Here is a 20,562-nt window from a genome sequence, read left to right as displayed (position 1 = left end):
TTCGTATTTCTCTACTCACTCACTCACTCACTCAGGTCAAAAATATTGGGCCAGGCATGGTGGCTCACACCTGTAATCCAAGCAGTTTGGGAAGCCAAGGCGGGTGGATGACCTGAGGTCAGGATTTTGAGACCAGCCTGGTCAACATGGTGAAACCCCGTCTCTACTAAAAATACGAAAACTAGCCAGGTGTGGTGGCAGGCAGGTGTAATCCCAGCTACTCGGAAGGCTGAGGCAGGAGAATTGCTTGAACCTGGGAGGCGGAGGTTGCAGTGAGCCAAGATCGTGCCACTGCACTCCAGCCTGGGTGACAAGAGCAAAACTCCGTCTCAAAAAAAAAAAAAGTTATTATTGGATGCTGGCTATGTACTAAGTACCATGTACTGTGCTAGGTGCTGGGGATACAGTGATAAGGCAATGACTACCTCTGTCCTCGGGAGCTTACAGTCCAGCCTGCACAGCCCAAGTCAGTAGCCATGAGCCATAACATATGGCTCCTGAGCACTTGAAATGTGGGTGGTCCAAACTGAACTGTGCTTTACATGTAAAATACTCACTGGATTTCAAAGACTTAGTAACCAAAAATGAATGTGAAATTATTAGTTTTCATATTGATTGTATGTTGAAATGATATTTTTAATATACTGGGTTAAATAAAAATATTAAAATTAATGTTACCTGTCTGTTTTACTTTTTTAAATGTGGGTACTGGAAAAATTTTAATTTTGTGGTTTACCTATTTCTGACACAGTGCTGATCCAGCCCAACTGTTGGCTTCTGTTAATAATTTCACGATCTCTGCAAATCACACTATTGGGTAAAGAGCATCTAATCAATATTTGATAAATATTAAACATCCTGTCAAGGAATCTCATAGCTGAGAGTAAAAATGCAACTCCTCTTTCTCTCTCGCCAGTAACTACAGATTTCTTTCTCATATTTATAACCCAAGAGTGACTAACATATTAAAAAGCCATTCCATTTTGGATAAACCATGGGAATTTGTCTGTCTGGGTTAATGCCACGGAGACTAAGCATTAATTTTTATTAGGTGAAATATAGCATAGGGTCCTCAACCTTGACAAAACTGAAATTGTGTTTCAGGGTCTAAAGTAGCTCTCTAAATCCTCCCCCAAATTCTCCAACTGCAAATCCCATTTTCCTAAAAATTACTTGCTGCTAATAAAATCTACCATAGAATTCGTTTACCTGATTCAGGAACTCCCAGTGGAAAATGTAAAAGCAAAAAATTAAAACAGAACCTGTATTCACAGGTATAAACACTTAATATCCAGAAGGGAACATGAAGCTAAAGGATTATGTCCCTGTGATGTGGGACCCATCCTCTCTTCCATGTCACAAGGACTTGCTCTTTACCGAGGGAGCAAGCAGGAACTTACGGTAACCAGGGAAATGGGTTTTAGTTTCTAGCCCAAAGGCAGAAAGAAGCTAGCTGTCTGAGATAATGTGACAGAAGGTTAAGTTGTTTCCAGTGTTTTCACTATTATAAATAATATTGTAACAAAGCTTCCTCTACATATATTTGTATACAAATGTATGAGAATTTCTGGAGGTAGAATTTCTAGGTCAAAGGAATATGCATTTAAAATTTTTATAGAAAAAATAAAAAATACAAAACAAAAATTTTTTAATAGATACAATACTGTTATAGGGCCATACTGCTTTCCAAATAGAATGGACCCATTTCTACTCCCAGCAATGTTATGCCAGTGCCTACTTCTTCATGCTTTCTTTAGCCTTCTCAAATTTGTGCCAATCTGATGGGTATAAATTGGTGTCAGGTTAATCTGCATTTCCCTTATTTTACTAGTTCACATGTTTATTGGCCCATTTGTATTTCTTCTTTTTGGAACTGCCGGATCATCTCCTTTGCCTACTTTTTAGATCTATTAGGTTGTCTTCTCACCATTGTGTAATTTTTTTTTCTTTTTCCTTTGAGACAGGGTCTTACTCTGTCGCTCAGGCTGAGTGAGACCTACCTGTGGTAGCATAATCACAGCGCACTGCAGCTTCAACCTCTCTTCCTCAAGTGATCCTCCCACCTCAGCATCTAAAGTAGTTGGGACTATAGGCATGAGCCACCATACCTAGCTACTTCTTTTATTTTTTTTGTAGCGATGAGGCATCATTATGTTGCCCAGGCTGGTCTTGAACTTCTAATCTAAGCTCAAATGATCCTCCTGCCCCAGCCATCCAAAGTGCTGGGATCACAGGCATAAGCCACCTTGCCCGGCCCCAAATTCTTTATTTTATATGTATTTCTTCCAGCCTGCTCCTTGTCTTTTGTTTATGGCATCTATTAACATACAGAGGTGTTGAGTCTCTCAATCTTGTCTTTTACAGCTCCCTTGTTCTATATTTCATTCACCTCTGCATCATTATAAAATGATTAAGATATTCTCATTTATTTCGAATAATTTCATGTTTTGATTTTTTATATTCAGAATTTGAATACATCAGAATTTATATTTTTGTGTGTTACATAAGGTAGGGCTCTAATTTTTCCTCCCAAAATAAACAGGCTACTGTCCCCAAACCACTTAAAGAAAGCCACCCCTCCTATACTTATTTGAAATGCCACCTTTACCATATACTAAATCGACATGTTCTAGAGTAGAATTAGGAAAATCCCAATATTCAGGTCTAATCCCCTTGGACACAAAATTTATTGCTCTTTAAGAATATATGAATGTAAATATATATAAACAATATGTAAATATATAAAAGAACATCACAGAAGCTTAAATACAAAAGCTTGTAAATAAAGTAGTACATAACATTTATTGCTTAGTAAGTCTGTTACTTACAAGATGTAGCCACCTACAGATGTGCTAATGAACATTTGTGGTGAGGCCATTTAAAAAAAAAAACTTATTGTTAAAAGTATTCATTAGTTATAAATATCGAACAGCCTAAATGATTAATCAATTTAACTGGTTACTTCTTTCCAAATATAAAGGCCACAATTACCTCTACCACAAAAGACAGGTCTTCTGTTGGACCTAGAAGCCTCAAGGAAAGCCAAGGAAGTTTGATCCAGTTAGCTCTCCCATATCCCCCAAACGGCAGGTACAACTTTTTACTACTCCCAGAGCCCAAGTTGCTCAGACCAAAGCAATCCATTCACACCAGCCCACAATATTACTTGTTGGTTATATAAGCATCTCCTACCACAGGGCCTCCCAAAGTGCTGGGATTACAGGTGTTAGTCACCATGCCTGGCCCTCATTACCACATTGTTTTAATTATTATAGCTTTGAACTATCTTTCAATATTTAGAACAAATTCCCTTTTGTATTACTTTTTCCCAAAAACTTCCAGTTATTTTTCTCCATTTACTTTTGCAATGAATTTTAGAATGAGTTTGTTAAGTCTATAAAAAGTTCCATGGACAGACAGCATCTTATCCAGGTGATCAAAATTAACATCACCAGTAATGGGACAAATCAATCAACATCCTGTGCAATGAGATGATCACAATATTATTTCAGTGATAGTCCTGCCAAAAATATATAAGCTGAATGTAACTATGAGAAAATGGGGAGAAACCCAAACAAAGGGACGTTTTACAATATACCTAGGCTGCAACTGTTCAAAAATATCAATGTCAAAAAGACAAACGCTGAGAAACTGTTCAACACTGAAGGAGGCTAAAGATACATGACAACAGAATGTAACACACAATCTCAGATTTTCTACTGCTATTAAAGAACATTATTGGCCCAGCACGGTGGGTCATGCCTGTAATCCCAGCACTATGGGAGGCTGAGGCGGGCAGATTGCCTGAGGTCAGGAGTTTGAGACCAGCCTGACTAACATGGTGAAACCCTATCTCTACTAAAAATACAAAAATTAGCCAGGCGTGGTGGTGGGCACCTGTGATCCCAGCTACTTGGGAGGCTGAGGCATGAGAATCGCTTGAAACTGAGAGGTGGAAGTTGCAATGAGCTGAGATTGCACCACTGCACTCCAGCCTGGGCAACAGAGTGAGACTCCGTCTCAAAACAAACAAACAAACAAAAAGAACATTATTAGGATAGTGGCAAAATAATAATGGCAAAATCTGAAACAAGGTCCGTAACTTATATACTAGTATTAATTGTACCCATTATTTATAGGGTTAATAATCAGTGTTGATGCCTAATTTTGATACAGGTTCTGCAGTTATGGAAGAGAATGTCTGTTTTTCAGGAGCAAACACTTTGGTACACAGACATAAAGAGATATGGCAAAATAGTGAAACCCTATCTGTACCGACCCTGCCAAAAAAAATTAGCCAGGCATGGTGGCGCATTCCTGTAGTCCCAGCTACGTGGGTGGCTGAGGTGGGCTGGAGGATCGCTTGAGTGCAGTAAGCTATGATTGCACCCCTGCACTTCAGCCTGGGTGACAGAACAAAACTTCATCTCTAAAAAAAATTAAATTTTAAAAAATTAAAAAAAAAAAAAAGAGACCTGCTGGGCTCAGTGGCTCACATCTGTAATCCCAGCACTGTGGGAGGCCAAGGCGGGTGGATCACTTGAGATTAGGAGTTCGAGACCAGCCTGGTCAACACGGTGAAACCCTGACCCTACTAAAAAAATACAGGGTGTGGTGGCGCACACCTGCAGTCCCAGCTACTCAGGAGGCTGAGGCGGAAGAATCACTTAGACCCCGGAGGCGGAGGCTGCAGTGAGCTGAGATGGCGCTGTTACACTCCAGCCCGGGCGACAGGGTGAGAGCCTGTCTCAAAAAAAGAGAGAGAGAGCAAGACATCATGTCTGCAATTTTCAAATGGTTGAAACAGAAAAATATGTATGTGCGTATTGTGTATAAAGGGGGGAAGGGAGAGAGGAGAGGGAGCAGGATAAAGTGAAAGACAAAATAACATTTGGGGAATCTGGGTAAAGGATACAGGAGACATTTTTTTCCTTTTCTTTTTTTTTTTTTTTTTTGAGATGGGGTCTCGCTCTGTCACCCAGGCTGGAGTGCAATGACTCAATCTTGGCTCACTGCAACCTCCACCTCCCGAGCTCAAGCGATCCTTCCACCTCAGCATCCTGATGAGTGCTGGGACCACAGGCGCGCACCACCACGCCCAGCTTTTTTTTTTTTTTTTTTTTTTTTTTTGTATGTTTGGTAGAGACGGCGTTTCGTCTCGTTGCCCAGGCTGGTCTTGAGGCGGCTAACTCCTGAGTTTAAGCGATCCACCCGCCTCGGCCTCCCACAGTGCTGGGATTACAGGAGTGAGCCACCGTGCCCGGCCAGGATACAGGAGAATTTCTACCATTTTTGCAATTTTTGCAATTAAACCGGAAGTTCTATGGCAATTAAAATTCTATTTTTAAAAAGTCCCTTGAGGATTTTATCTGGGATAACCCATTAAGGAACATAATCCCTAGCCATTTATTCTTGTCTTTTTTGATGTCCATGAGTATAGTTTCTTTTGTCTTTTTTTTTGAGAGGAGACTCGCTCTGTCGCCCAGGCTGGTGTACAGTGGCGCGATTTCGACTCACTGCAACTTCCGCCTCCGGGTTCAGGCGATTCTCCCACCTCAGCGTCTGGAGTAGCTGGGACTCCAGGCGCACACGACCTCAACCAGCTAGTTTTTTGTTGTTGTTGTTTTTTGTTTTTGTTTTTTCCCGGGGAAGGGTTTTTGTTTTGTTTTGTTTGGAGACGGAGTCTTGCTCTGTCCCCCAGGCTGGGGTGCAGTGGCGCGGTCTCACCTCACTGCAACCTCCGCCTCCCGGGTTCCAGCCATTCTCCACCCTCAGCCTCCAGAGTAGCTGGGACTACGGTACGGGCCACTGCGTCCGGCTTTTTTTTTTTTTTTTTTTTTTTCTTTTTTGAGACGGAGTCCCACTCTGTCGCCCAGGCTAGAGTGCAGTGACGCGATCTTGGCTCACTGCAACCTCTACCTCCTGGGTTCGAGCAATTCTCCTGCCTCAGCCTCCCGAGTAGCTAGGATTACAGGCGTGCGCCACGACGCCCGGCTAATTTTTGTATTTTTAGTAAAGACTGGGTTTCGTCATGTTGGCCAGGCTGGTCTTGAACTCTTGACCCCAGGTGAACCGCCCACCTTGGCCTCCCAAAGCGCTGGGATTACAGGCGTGAACCATGGCACCTGGTCGCCCAGCTAGTTTTGTATTTCATCAAGTTTCATTGTTTTTTTATTTCTAAGTACTTTATAAATTTCCATACAATTGTAACTAGATACCTCTTTTATTTTGTAATTGGTTGCTGTTAATATATAGGAAGGTGGTTTATTTTTGCAAGTTTAAATTTTGTCCAGCCAATTTTCTGAACTCTAGTATTAGTTATCATGAATTATCTTGAATTTTATAGGTAGACAATCAGATCATCTGTTATTAATGCCAACTTTAACTCTTCTTTTCCAATATGTGTACTTCTTTTTTCATTTTCCTGGTCTTCTACTGTATTGGCTGAAAACTCCAGAACAAGGTTGAATAGTGGAGATGACAGTGGACATCTTTGTCTCGTTTTTTTTTTACTTTAATGAGGACACTGGTAAGGTTTTGCCGTTATTATGTTTGCTATTGGTTTCTTATCAATAAATGATACATCATATATGATATTTACTACTGGTTTCTTATAGTATTCTGTCATAAAATAAATCTTCTTTTATCCCTGGATGCGTAAGAATGTTTTCCCTTACCAGGAATGGATGTGGGGTTTATTTGTTTATTTATTTTTGAGACAGGGTCTTGCTCTATTGCCCAGGCTGGAACACAGCAGTGTAATCACTGCTCACTGCAGCCTTGACCTCCCAGGTTCAAGCAATCCTCTCATCTCAGCCTCCCAAGTAGCTGGGACCACAGGTGTGTGCCACCACGCCCGGCTAATTTTTGAATTTTTTTTAGAGACAGAGTATTGCCCAGGCTGGTCTCCAACTCTTGGGCTCAAGAGATCCTCCCACCTCAGCCTCCCAAAGTGCTGGGATTACAGGCATGAGCCACTGTGCACCCAACACAAAGTTTCTATTCAAATGTAACATACAGAAAAGCACATATGTCATAAGGGTACTGGATGCATTGTAACAAAATGAACACATTAAATATCAAATTTTATTAAATGTTTTATTTAATACAGCAAAGTCACAATTTTTCTTTAAGCCTATTAAAGTAGTAAACTAAATACATTCCACAGATAAGGTCCATTTGATCTTGATTTCTTATTTAGATTTGTCCCTGCAATCTTATGTATTTTTTATTTACCGCTCTTTCTCGCTTTATTTTCCCACTCTTCTGATTTTATTGAAATAAGCTTTCTTTTTTCCCCTACAAAGATCTGTATCTTATTACCCCTAACACTTGCTGAAAAATAAACTTTTATTTTTCAACACTCTTCAGAAAGAACCACATCTGGAAAGACTCGCCTGTTAATGGTGGTTGAGTGAAGATGTGAGGCAGGATCTTTGCTTTTTAAATTTAACTCCTTTTATTGTTAAATATGGCATGCATTAGAATTTACATAAATATAAATGTACAAATTATTTATTTATTTATTTATTTATTTATTTTGAGACAGAGTTTCGCTCTTGTTGCCCAGGCTGGAGTGCAACGGCGTGATCTTAGCTCACCGCCTCCGCCTCCCGGGTTCGAGCGATTCTCCTGTCTCAGTCTCCCGAGTAGCCAGGATTACAGGCATGCACCACCACGCCCAGCTAATTTTGTATTTTTAGTAGAGGTAGGATTTCACCATGTTGGTCAGGCTAGTCTCAAACTCCTGAACTCAGGTGATCCACCCACCTTGGCTTCCCAAAGTGCTGGGATTACAGGCGTGAGCCACTGCGCCCAGCCTTAAATGTACAAATTATTAAAAAGAGAACACGTAACCACCATCCAGCTCAAGAAACACAATACTGCATAAAGTGCTTAATAAATTATTAAAATAGGAACATATAACCATCACCCAGGTCAAGAAACAGAATACAGCCAGCACCCAGAAACCCTTTGACTGCCCATCTTGATCACACCCTCCAACCTCCCTTCACTTCTAGAGTATCCTACTTCCTGATTTTTAGGGCAATCATAAAAATCTGTTGTCTTTTTATAGCTTTACTATACCTAGGTATGCATCTCTAAACAATACTGTTTATTTTGGCCTAGTTTTAAAGTGTATTTGAATAGAATAATATATGTAGAATAATATAGTATATTTTCTTTCCGGGCTCTTTTATTCACAATTATGTTTTTGAGATTCATCCCTGTTCTAGGGGAAAAGAGGTGGTCTGTTCATTTCCCTTGCCAAATATTATTTATTTGTATGAATATATGTCACAATTTATTTATCCAGTCTAAGTTGTGTGAAGAGGCATTTTGGGTTGTTTCAAATTTGTGGTTCTTAATGTTGCTACAAACATTTTTGCACATGTTGCAAGTGCACAGGGGCTCGCATTTCTGTTGGCTATAAATGTAAACATGGAATTTCTGAATCTTAATGTATGTAAATCTTCACCTTCATTTGGTAAAGCCAAAATGTTTTCAAAATGGTTGTACCACTTTACATATCCAAGGGCAGCATGTGAGAATTCCTGTTGTTCCATGTCCTTGCCAATATTTGGTATTGCCATTGTCAGTCTTTTTAATTTACCAATTCCTGTGAGTTTGTAGAGCTCTCGTGGTTTTACTATTCATTTCTCTCATTGCAATGAGGGTGAGCGCCTTTTCATGTTTATTGGTCATTTGAATTTTTCTTTTGGGAAATGCCTGCTGATATGGTTTGGATCTGTGTCCCCACCCAAATCTCATGTTCAATTGTAATCCCCAGTGTTGGAGATGGGGCATGGTGGGAGGTGACTGGATCATGGGGACGAAGTTCTCGTGAATGCTTTAGCACCATACCTCCTTGGTACTGTATAGTGAGTGAGTTCTCACAAGATCTGGTTGTTTAAAAGTGCATAGCACCTCCCCTCAACTCCTCTTGGTTCTGCTCCTGCCATGTAAGACACCTGCTCCCACTTTGCCTCTTGCCATGAGTAAAAGCTTTCTGAGGCCTCTCCAGAAGCAGATGCTACCATGCTTCCTATACAGCCTGCAGAACCGTGAGTCAATTAAACCTCTTCTTTATAAAGTACCCAGTCTCAGGTATTTATTTATACCAGTGCAAGAACAGATTAAGAACACCTGCTTAAGCCTCTTACATACATTCTCTCATTGAACTGTCTTTTTTGAAATTGATTTGTAGAAATGTTATATATGCTTGCAATAAGGATCCTGACTTTTCCCCCTATGTATTTCTGTATTATTTGAATTTTTCTTTTAGTAAGTAGATAATACTACACCTGTAAATTTTAAAACAAAAAATTCTAGGACCTTTAGTACAACTCTCAATTTAATTTTAGTTACAGAATGTTATACAGTTGACCCTTGAACAAAATGAATTTGAACTGCACAAGTCTATTTATATGCAGATTTTCCTCTGCCTCTGCCACTCCTGAGACAGCAAGCCCAACTCCTCCTTTTCCTCTTCCTCCTCAGCTTTCTCAGTGTAAAGACAGTAAGGATGAAGACCTTTATGATGATCCACTTCCACTTAATGAATGGTAAGTGTATTTTATTTTTCTTATAATTTTTTTTGAGATGGAGTCTTGCTCTGTTGCCCAGGCTGGAGTGCAGTAGCACGATCTTGGCTCACTGCAACCTCTGCCTCCTGGGTTTAAGCGATTCTCCTGCCTCAGCCTCCTGAGTAGCTGGGATTACAGACACCCGCCACCATGCCCGGCTAATTTTTGTATTTTTAGTAGAGAGGGGGTTTCATCATGTTGGCCAGACTGGTCTCAAACTCCTGACCTCGTGATCCACCCGCCTCAGCCTCCCAAAGTGCTGGGATTACAGGTGTAAGCTACCACTCCTGGCCTGGATTTTTCATTTTACCAGAGTACATCTTCAAGTAATTTTATCAAAATGGGGTATGTCACAAACTTTCAGAAATCTTATTTTGACCCCCCACTTAAACATTAGTGAGGCTGGGTACTGAATTCTGTCTTGAGAATAATTTCCCCTCAGAACACTGAAGGCATTTATCTTGTAGCAAACCATGCTGCAGGTGAGAAATCCATGCCAGTCTGATTTTCAGTTTTGAGTCTATGTAACTTGTTTTCTACCTCTGAAATAGTAAGTACTTTAGTAACGTATAGGGAGGTACTTTCTGTTGGTTTGTTTTTGCATTTTTTCCTGTTTGGTCCTTTATACATGAAAGGCGTGCCCTTTATATGTGAAAACTCAGATTTTTTTTTTTTTTTTTTTTTGAGTCTTGCTCTGTAACCCAGGCTGGAGTGCAGTGACACGATCTCAGCTCACTGCAACCTCTGCCTCCCGGATTCAAGCAATTCCCCGCCTCCGCCTCCCGAGTAGCGGGGATTACAGGCACCTGCCACCACGCCTGGCTAATTTTTTTGTATTTTTAGCAGAGACAGGGTTTCACCATATTGGCCAGGCTGGTCTTGAAATCCTGACCTCGTGGTTCACCTGCCTCGACCTCTCAAAGTGCTGGGATTACAGGTGTGAGCCACCGTGCCTGGCCAAAACTCAGATTTTTAAATTTTCTCCCTTCCATTGTCTGATCTTTCCTTCTGTAACTCCTGTGAAATGGGTACTTGATCACTCAGATCTATCCTCAAAGGATGAATTTTCCTCATGTACTTTCTATCTGTAGGTCTTCTTTATAGTCTGCAAATTTCCTCTATTTTATTTTTATGAAAAGTAACTGGTCTTAAGTGTATTGTTTAACCCTCCAACTGAGTTTTAATTTCAGCAATCAATTCTTCAATATAAAACTAATTCATTAATCATTACTTTTTATCCATGGAAGCGTTTTTTGTTTTGTTTTGTTTTGTTTTTTGAGACAGTGTCTCGCTCTGTTGTCCAGGCTGGAGTGCAATGGCGCGATCTCATCTCACTGCAACCTTTGCCTCCCAGGTCCAAGTGATTCTCATGCCTCAGCCTCACGAATAGCTAGAATGACAGGCGGCTGCCACCATGCCCAGCTAACTTTAGTATTTTTAGTAGAGATGGGGCTTCACCATGTTGGTTGGCCAGGCTGGTCTCGAACTCCTGGCCTCAAGTGATTCACCTATCTCAGCCTCCCAAAGTGCTGGTATTAGAAGTGTGAGCCACCACGCCCAGCCAGGAAGCTGTTTTTTTAAATTTATGGATCTAATTCACTCTTGGCTCTGTAAAGATACATTCTGTGATTAGAACTTCCTCAAGTTCCACTCCACTTGTTCATTATCTCTGTTTCTACCATAGGCAGCTGTTTTGTTTATTTTAGTCTCTTCTTAGTTTCCCTCAAATGTATGATGAGCCTTTATCACCTACTCATATTAATAAATGAAGGACTACATTGGTTAGTTATTATAAGAAACATGTGTTTCCTCAACAGTTGTATTAATTTGCCTCCAAAACCCAAATGGAAGGTCTGTCTGAGTGTGGGTCTCTGCAGGTAAGTGGCACACTGACAGACAGGCTTCCCTTTACAAGTGGAGAAAAAGAAAGCAGTTTGACCTTATTATTGCCAAAATTGGCAGGCTGTATTTTGACAGTATTGTCCTTTAATGCATATGGATCCTTGATAGAGCTCCTCTTCTTGTTCTCCTCTCATTCCACTCTCCTCATCCATCTACTACAAAAGCCCATTCGCTAAGGCTCTGCTTTGTGCACTCTTCCTCCAGTCTTTTTTTTTTTTTTTTTTTTTTTTTTAAGAGGGAGTCTCACTCTGTCGCCCAGGCTGGAGTGCAGTGGCATGATCTTGGCTCACTGCAAGCTCTGCCTCCTGGGTTCATGCCATTCTCCTGCCTCAGCCTCCCAAGTAGCTGGGACTACAAGCGCCTGCTACCACCCCCGGGTAATTTTTTGTATTTTTAGTAGAGACAGGGTTTCACCGTGTTAGCTAGAATGGTCTCGATCTCCTGACCTCGTGATCCGCCCACCTCAGCCTCCCAAAGTGCTGGGATTACAGGTGTGAGCCGCTGCGCCCAGCCTTCTTCCTCCAGTCTTAATCGATGCTCGCAATGCCTGCCCAATCCTCCCCAAGGCAAATCTTCTACTTTCCTTGAAATGTTCTCATGGCTTTATCCTGGAACTAATGCCGTTGCTAGGGCGCTTTATGTGAAGGGAGAGAAGGAGTAGGGGAAGTAACTGTTTTGAAGGCAATTCTTTCATTACCTGCCCTGATATTCCACCTTCCCCCAAAACTGCTCCATCTTCCTATACTTGCCACCTCTATGCTTAGAGTTTAAGAAAAGAGCCCTACTAAGACACTCTCTGACTTCCACCATGAAACAGGAGCATCTATTCTGGGTTGCATTTTATTCTGTGCTGGTTCCTCCATCAATATAATTCCAATTTTTTCTGGTACCCTAAAATTTCTAAAAACTTCTGGCATTCTAACAATAACAATAATGATAGCTAGCACTAATTCAACATTTGCTATATGTAAAGAAACTCTCCTAAGTGCTCTGTACATACTGTCTCTCGTGATCTTCACAGTAACTCTAGGAAGTAGATACTATTATCATCATTCTAATTTTACAGATGAAGCAACTGAGGCAAAAAAAGAATAAGCAACTTGCCCAAGGTCATACAGTTGCTAAATGGCAGAGCCTGGATTCAGATACAAGTAATCTAGTTTCAAAGTCTCCCTTTTCTGTTTTTTTTGTTTTTAATTACAATGATTTATTCTTTGTCTTATGTCTGTTTTGTCATTTCCAATGACATCTGAGAAGTAGGGAAAAGTAAATGGGTATGTTAAGTCTGCCATTTTATAATAAAAACCATTGTTTTCATTACGCCATTACTGTTTTCACTACACCACAATTTTAATTGGTAGAAATATGTTTTAGAGAAGATGTAGGACCTAGTGAAGAGGAATCTAGTGACAGAAAATGGGCCCTATGAAACTGTCTACAATCTGAACCAAGAGAGGTGATATAAAGAATTCCAAAATATGAGGCTTCAAAGTGGCTATTTCAAAAGTATAGATAAGTTAAAAACAAACAAACAAGCAAAACCACACAACCTATTGAAGCATTGAACAATAGCATTTTCATGTTCTCAACAATTCATTAGTTCACTGTCACCAATACCAGAGAGAAGTTGAGAACATAATAAAATGTTACTCCCATCCTATTTTCTGACAGTGGCCTTTACAATACTTTAATTCAAGGTCAAATACATATGATATACCTGCTACATGCACTATGCTACAAACTGGAGTAAAGATATGAAAGGCACTGTCCTATTGTCCCTGCCCTTACAGAGCTTACAGTCTAATGGGAGGCACAGACAAGTAAACAACTACAATTCAGTGCAATAAGTGCTATGATATAGGTAGGTACACGGAACAAAGAGGGGAGAGGCCTGCCAAGGAAGTTTCCCTGGAAATACTCTTGGACTGAGTGTTAAAGGATATGCTATTAATGCTATTATTGGTTGTTCTGGAGAGACTAAACTGAATTTATTATCCTTTGCCTAAAATCTACATCTAATTTCACTTCCACTTCCTTATATGTCAAATCAATTCTCTACTTTTTTTTTTTTTAATGAGACAGGGCCTTGCTCTTTCACCCAGGCTGGAATGCAGTGGCATGATTATAGCTCACTGTAGCCTCGAACTCTTAGTTGCAAGCGATCCTCCTGCCTCAGCCTCCCAAGTAGATGGGACTACAGGCATGCCCCCACCACACCCGGCTAATTGTACATGCGTGCATGTGTGTGTATGTAGACAGGCAGGGTTTCACTCTGCTAGGATTGCAGGTGTAGGCCACCATGCCCGGCCCCTATTCTCCATTCCTATTACAACTACCCTCATTTCAGTCTCCATCATTTTGCACACTGATAACTATAATAATCTCATAATTAGCCTTTAATTAAATTTCTTCACTAGCTAAAAAACCAAATCTGATCCTGAAAACTCCACTTGGGTGGTGCCCACTTGATCTGGGCCCTCTCCAGCCTCTTTTGTCCACCTCTTTCCCACTGTGCTGAACTTTCTCTACATCTCTAAAAACACCATGTCCTGTTTTGCCTAAATGCCTTTACTCAAGCTGCCTGATCCCCATGGTTTGAGAGGATCCAACCCTCCTTTGCTGACACCTACTCAGCCTTTAAGCACATCCCTTGTGATGTCATCCTCATGGCCACTCCTCTGTCACCCTCCTTCAGCCAAGTTGAGTCAGATACCTCTCCTGTGTGCTCCCATAGCATGCTACCTCATCAGAACACTTACCACAAATAATTATACTCAAATTATTCTGTAATTGTCTGTTTACCTGATTCTCTATTACTTAGATCATCAGGCTAGCACAGTACATAGGAAGCAATCAAGAAATACTGAAAGAATGAAAGAATGAACGAACGAACAAACGAAGAGACTTAAGCCTGTGAAAGTTGATGAGACAACTAAAGGAGATAATGGAGAGGACAGAACACTGGAACAATATCCACCTTGAGGGGGCAGGAAGAAAGAAGCTAGTGAAGGAAACAGAATGAACAATCAAAGAGGTAGGAAGAAAACATCTAGAACTATACAGTAAAGCAACCCAAAAAAAGAGAAAAATTTAAGAAGGGCAAGTAGTTAACAGCCTCAAACACTACATAGAGGTTAAAGAAGGTGAGAACTAAAAGAAGGCCACTAGTGATCCTGATGTTGCTGATGCTAACTCCCACCTCAATTCCAGCACTGCCAGGGGCCACCTTTCTCAACCACTGATTGAGGCTATTGAGGGCTTACAAATAACCAATGGTATAAAACTTACCTGTGCAATCTTTTTTCTCCACAATCAAAAAATTGAAAAACAAACACCATACAAAAGAAAATAAAATCCCCATCATACAGATACAACCTGTTATGTCACTATTTGTTTTTTATGTTTATGTGTTTTATATCATTATTATGTTGAATTATATATCCTAAACAATTCCTTAATTATGCTTATATTTAGTATGTATAATTATATTAATATAACTAAAATGAAGTTTAATTTATGCTTTATTCAGCACAAGTTAGATTTCTCATTGGAAATTGGTAAATTGGCATTCTAATTTATAAATAGAAAAAATGCTATAGAATTAGACATGCCTGCTTGGCCATGTGTGTACAATGGATAATACTAAAATCATCTAATTTTTTTTCTTTTTTATGGAGAAAAGTCTCACTCTATCGCCCAGGCTGGAATGCAGTGGCGCAATCATGGCTCACTGCAACCTCTGCCACCTGGGTTCAAGTGATCCTCCCACCTCAGCCTCCCATGTAGCTGCGACTATAAGTGTGTACCACCATGCCCAGCTAATTTTTGTATTTTTTACAGAGACAGGGTTTCACCGTGTTGTCCTAGCTGGTCTTGAACTCCTGGGCTCAAGCAATCTGCCCACCTTGGCCTCCCAAAGAGCTGGGATTACAGGTATGAGCCACCCAGCCTGGTCCTTAATTCTTACTAACAAAATTTACTCATGCTAAAAGGTGGTATACGATCTTGAGGATCTTATCTTGACCCATTTTATGGTTGATTTTATGCATGCTCTGGAGCTCAGGTGACAAAAATAGGTTAGGAACTAGATATAGAAACATCTATAGCAGTTGCAGGATTTTTTCCTAGGTTAAAAAAAAAACAAAACTCCAGTTAAAATTAGATACACTGGGTTGTAAATAATTTAATACAGTCTAAATTACAACATTAAGTATGCTTGTGTGATAATTTGTTGTATCTAGAAAAATAGTGTGAACCAGAGTTTTCAACCCTCTTTTGAGATTTTCTTTTTTCAGTATGGAGTATGTATTAGTAGAAAAAATAAAAAGTAGAAGGAATGCAACATTTCTAAAAGTAAAAACTGCTAGGTCAAAGGGTATGAATATTTCTAAGGTTTTTAATACATATTACCAAACTGGTTTCAGAAAAGCTGTATAAAATTTACACTTCCTTCAATATATGAGCTTTATCTTCCCATACCCTTGCCAACATTGGGTATTCTTATTTTTGGTCTTTGCTCATCTAATAGGTAAAAACATCTTATTGTTTTAATTGTTGTGTTTATAATAATAGTAAAAATAAATACTTGTTCATAATTATTGGCACTTCTTTTTAACAAACTGATAATTCTATATCCTTTTACCTATTTTTCTAGTGGGCATTTGTTTTTAACCTATTGGTTTATAAGAACTCTTTATATATTCATATTACCCCTTTGTTAACAAATAATTCTCTTTTTTATCTTTTAATATATGACATTTGACATAAGAGGTTTTTTATTTTATACCATTACATAATCTTTTATTTCTTCCTTAGAATCATATTTAGAAAATTCTTTCCCACATCCATATTTTATAGATTATTCACTCAAAATTCTTTCTAATATGGCTACTGTGGAATACCATTTATATCAGTGAGATGATTTATCTCTACCATCTAATAATACACTAAGTGATTCTGACTCCCTGAAACTTACAATTACAATCCCAATAGTGGCCAACAAGAAACGGGTTTAAAATTAAGTTCTAGATTTTTCTTATTCCAACTGTTTCATTAGCTGTTTAGATGATTTTTAAAAACCAGAGTTTTGAGCTTAGAAAATTCATTCAAAGTTCCCTTTAACCCATACGAAGCACAGATCTCTTGCTAGTTATCACCCACCTCTCAAAAACCTGTTAGGGATCCTTATGATGGGACAGGACTGAATGAAGCGCCTCCTAACTGGGTCCCATCGTATTTTCTTCTTACCTGTTACCACAATTATCAGCAATAAGTCAGACACATACAACACATTGCAAATAATACATAGTTACTGTAGTTATAAAGACAGAAAAACAGGAAACAAAACAATACTTGAATACAGAAAGAAAGTGACGTAAAGTAGCATTTAACCCTGTTTTGGAAGTCAAAATTAAATTAACATATAAGCAGTGATGAAGGTTTTCAACTCTTACCCCCAAAAGAATACAATTTTGTGCACCGTTTTTGGGAATTCTGGTTCAATAGTATGTGCACTCAATAATCACCAATGCCATCTTGTGGCAAAAATTCACCAGGAGCTTTATGAACAGATTAGAAACGATGACATTTTTAAGTCAGTTAATTTCAAAATGGAGCTCTGAAACTAATTGGACATAACAGAGGCTCCTGTTCTCTTCAAGGTTCTATTAATTATATGGTTAAGAAGATAAAGCAATGGGCACCATTCTTTAAATACAAAATAAGCTGACTCTACTATAATTAAATTTTAAAACAGCAACCAAATTAAACAAACATTTAATATCTTGGCACTTCCATGGGGGAAGGGAGGGAAGGGGCTCATCTGCCTTCCCAGGAAGCAAATTACCTCCATGTTAACCCCAATTAAAATATGTTTTCTTATAAAATAGAATAAAAACCTAATTAAATTAATGGAACTATTATGGGGTAATTATCTCTTTTCCCAAAGTTTTGATCGCTCCCAAAGATAGCTCTTATTGACAATAAAAACAATTAACACTTGCATAATGTTTAGGGTTTACAAAGAGCTTTCACATATATTACCTCATATAATTCTCACAACAATCCTGTATTGATTCAACAATCATTTTATTAAGCATCTGCTATGCCTGGAGCCCTATGCTAGGACCTGAGATTGCAAAACAAGGACATGATTCCTGCTCTTCAGAGCCCACGGTCTCATAAGGAAGGCAGATGTGTAAACAAATAATTACATTACAGTGAAGGAACTGCTGTAACAGGAGCTACCAAAATACTTTGAAGAAGATAGTATCATCATAATTTTTCAAGCAAGGAAGCTAAAGGAAAATTAAATGACTTAATGCCAGAGCCAGGATTCAAGCGAGGCCTTCTGACTCTAAAAACTTGCCTCTTCCCACTACACCATATTTTATCCTGTCTTAAATTCCCTAGAAAAAGAACGGTTTTTATTTTTGGCAACTGGAAATATATATTCAGATGTCCATCAGCAGGGTCTAGTTTGCTTACTACAGAATTTGTACATAGAGATATACAGATTCTGTATAATGAAATGGCATCACCTGCACATGTGCACTTAATTTTGTAGAGAATACAGACTCATGGAAAAGGAGAATTATTTATTTTGCAAAATGATTTATCTTTTAATAGTCTAAGTCTTTTAAATCAATGATTCTCAAATGCTGGTCTACAGACCACTGCTAGGCTAAGGTGAAGATTCACCAGTCCAACACAAAATGAGAAAAATATGGACAAGGCAATAAGTTTTTCAAAAAGCTAAAATGTTCCATTTAAAGGCCTGCTCTTTTTTCAGAGATTAGAACCTTTTTGTTGTTAAATATTCTTTACTTTATGAAATGATGCTGATAAGAAAATGGTAGTTGGTTTTCTTTTTAATATTCTTTCGTGGAAAAACTGAAAATTTGCAAGCCCATATCTACTATAAATATACATATATGGATAAATATAAGTATATATATTTTTTTAATGTACAGGTTTATGACATTCAACAATCTAGAGAACCATTGTTTTAAATCAATACAGTATGTGTTGAGATGACTCCAGAGTCCAAAACTGTAAACCACACTGTCAAAGGATACATTAAATATATAAGAAACCTCCCTTGCCCTTAAGTTTACATTCTAATTAGGGAGACAAGACAGACACACAAAACAATTAGCAATACAAGACAGAATATAACAAGTGATTAGCTTAAAATTTGACATTTTTAGGTATCAAAAGCGTTAAAATGTACATACCCTTTGACCCAGCTATTCCACTTCTAGGAATCTATTCCTAAAGAAACAATCATAGATGCATGGAAAGATGTATGGACAAAGATATTAACTATGGTATTATTTATAATGGTAAAAAATTAGAAACACTTTCAACGTCCAATGATAGGGGATGGTTAAGTATGCTAAATAAACATACTTAAATATGCTCATATTCTACATACCACTGAAGAGTATATACAAAACTATTTATTAACATGACAAAACATTCACAATATATTGCAAATGAAAAATACAGTGTACAAAATAGTATTAAAGTATGATACCATTTTAGTAAAGAAAAAAGTATTCTTATATATTCAGAAAAAATACAGGAAAGATTACATCAAATTAATGTACTTGACTGTAGTTATCTTTGGATGGTTCTAATGAATTATTTTTGTTTTTTCCCCTTTATGATGGTCTTTATTTTCCAAGCTCTCTGAGTAGGCATTACTTTTAGACTGGAAGAAAAACAATACTGTATTATTTTAATTTTTTTAAAAAGTGATTAGAAAAAAATACTGGAAAGAAACATACCAAAGTCTTAACACTGGTTATGATTGGGCTTGAGATTATTACCCCTTTTATGTTATCCATAAATTCTACGATATATGATTTTATAATGGAAAAATATTAAAAACTACTTTGGAGTAACACTGAGGGAATAACATTAAAAATTACCAAACCGGGCCTGGCGTGGTGGCTCACGCCTGTAATCCCAGCGCTTTACGAGGCCAAGGCAGGCAGATCACTTGAGGCCAGGAGTTTGAGACCAGCCTGGCCAACATGCCAAAACCCCATCTCTACTAAAAATATATAAAAATTAGTCAGGCGTGGTGGCAGGTGCCTGTAAACCCAGCTACTCAGGAGGCTGAGACAGGAGAATCGCTGGAACCCAAGAGGCGGAGGTTGCAGTGAGCTGAGATCATGCCACTGAATTCCACCCTGGGCGACAGAGTGAGACTCTGTCTCAAAAACAAAAACAAACAAAAATAATTAACACACCAAAACTGTAATAAAAAACCCTTTTTATGTCTTCTCAGGGCTTCTTTGGCATGTCTCTCTCTCAGCAACCAGCATAAGTCTGTATGCATAGACTCCTGTTGACTCTGCGGAGGTTATTCAATCAAGGCAGGCACTGACTTCAAAACCCATTTTATTCTTTCACCCAAAGAGCAGAAAAAAGAGAAACCAGCAACATAACAGTGTGACGCCAACACAAAGGTACTTCTTAAATTTTTAAATAAATGTATGCCTCTCCAGTTTCATATAAATATATTACTGGTCTGAACTTTTATTCATTGAAGTTTTAATTTTTATATATTCAAAGTGCCAACCTTCCTACGTGATAGCTTTGACTCTTCAAAACAAAAATATAGGCCGGGTGTGGTGGCTCATGCCTGTACTCCCAGCACTTTGGGAGGCTGAGATGGGCAGATCACCTGAGGCCAGGAGTTCGAGACCAGCCTGGCCAACATGGTGAAACCCCGTCTCTACTAAAATACAAAAAAAATTAGCTGGGCATGGTGTCATGCGCCTGTAGTCCTGGCTACTCGGGAGGCTGAGGCAGGAGAACTGCTTGAGGGCAGGAGAACTGCTTGAGCCCAGGAGGCGGAGGTTGCAGTAAGCCAAGATCACGCCACTGCATTCCAGCCTGGGCGACAGAGTAAGACTCTGTCTCCACAAAAATAATAATAATAATAATTTCTTCAATAATTTCATCAATATTTTATTTTTTGCTAGTTTTTAGTTTTTTCTCTTTTTTACTATGTTTACTTCACTATAAATATAACATAGTCATTGGCTGAATTAAGATGGTA

The 20,562-nt window shown here is 38.8% G+C and overlaps 1 protein-coding gene and 1 long non-coding RNA gene across 3 annotated transcripts in view; one reads left to right on the top strand and one right to left on the bottom strand.

Annotated features, from left to right (window-relative positions):
• The window catches only part of KLHDC10 (kelch domain containing 10), a 65,291-nt gene that overhangs the window by 21,992 nt on the left and 22,737 nt on the right, over window positions 1-20,562 (bottom strand). Inside the window, exon 2 of one of the 2 annotated variants that reach the window (XM_519376.6) lies at window positions 16,650-16,736. The exons of the other annotated variant lie outside the window; for it this stretch is intronic. Coding sequence (XP_519376.2) covers window positions 16,650-16,736 — 87 coding nt within the window. The remainder of the gene's footprint in view (window positions 1-16,649; window positions 16,737-20,562) is intronic. 2 annotated transcript variants of the gene reach the window in all.
• LOC107975946 (uncharacterized) lies at window positions 14,158-20,039 on the top strand. The gene is made up of 3 exons (XR_001719504.4): window positions 14,158-14,523; window positions 15,330-15,422; window positions 19,786-20,039. It is a non-coding gene; the product is annotated as an uncharacterized LOC107975946 (long non-coding RNA).

Source organism: Pan troglodytes, chromosome 6, assembly GCF_028858775.2.
Source record: "Pan troglodytes isolate AG18354 chromosome 6, NHGRI_mPanTro3-v2.0_pri, whole genome shotgun sequence".
In the NCBI taxonomy this organism is placed as follows: domain Eukaryota; kingdom Metazoa; phylum Chordata; class Mammalia; order Primates; family Hominidae; genus Pan; species Pan troglodytes.
This window is presented reverse-complemented; position numbering and strand designations above follow the sequence as displayed.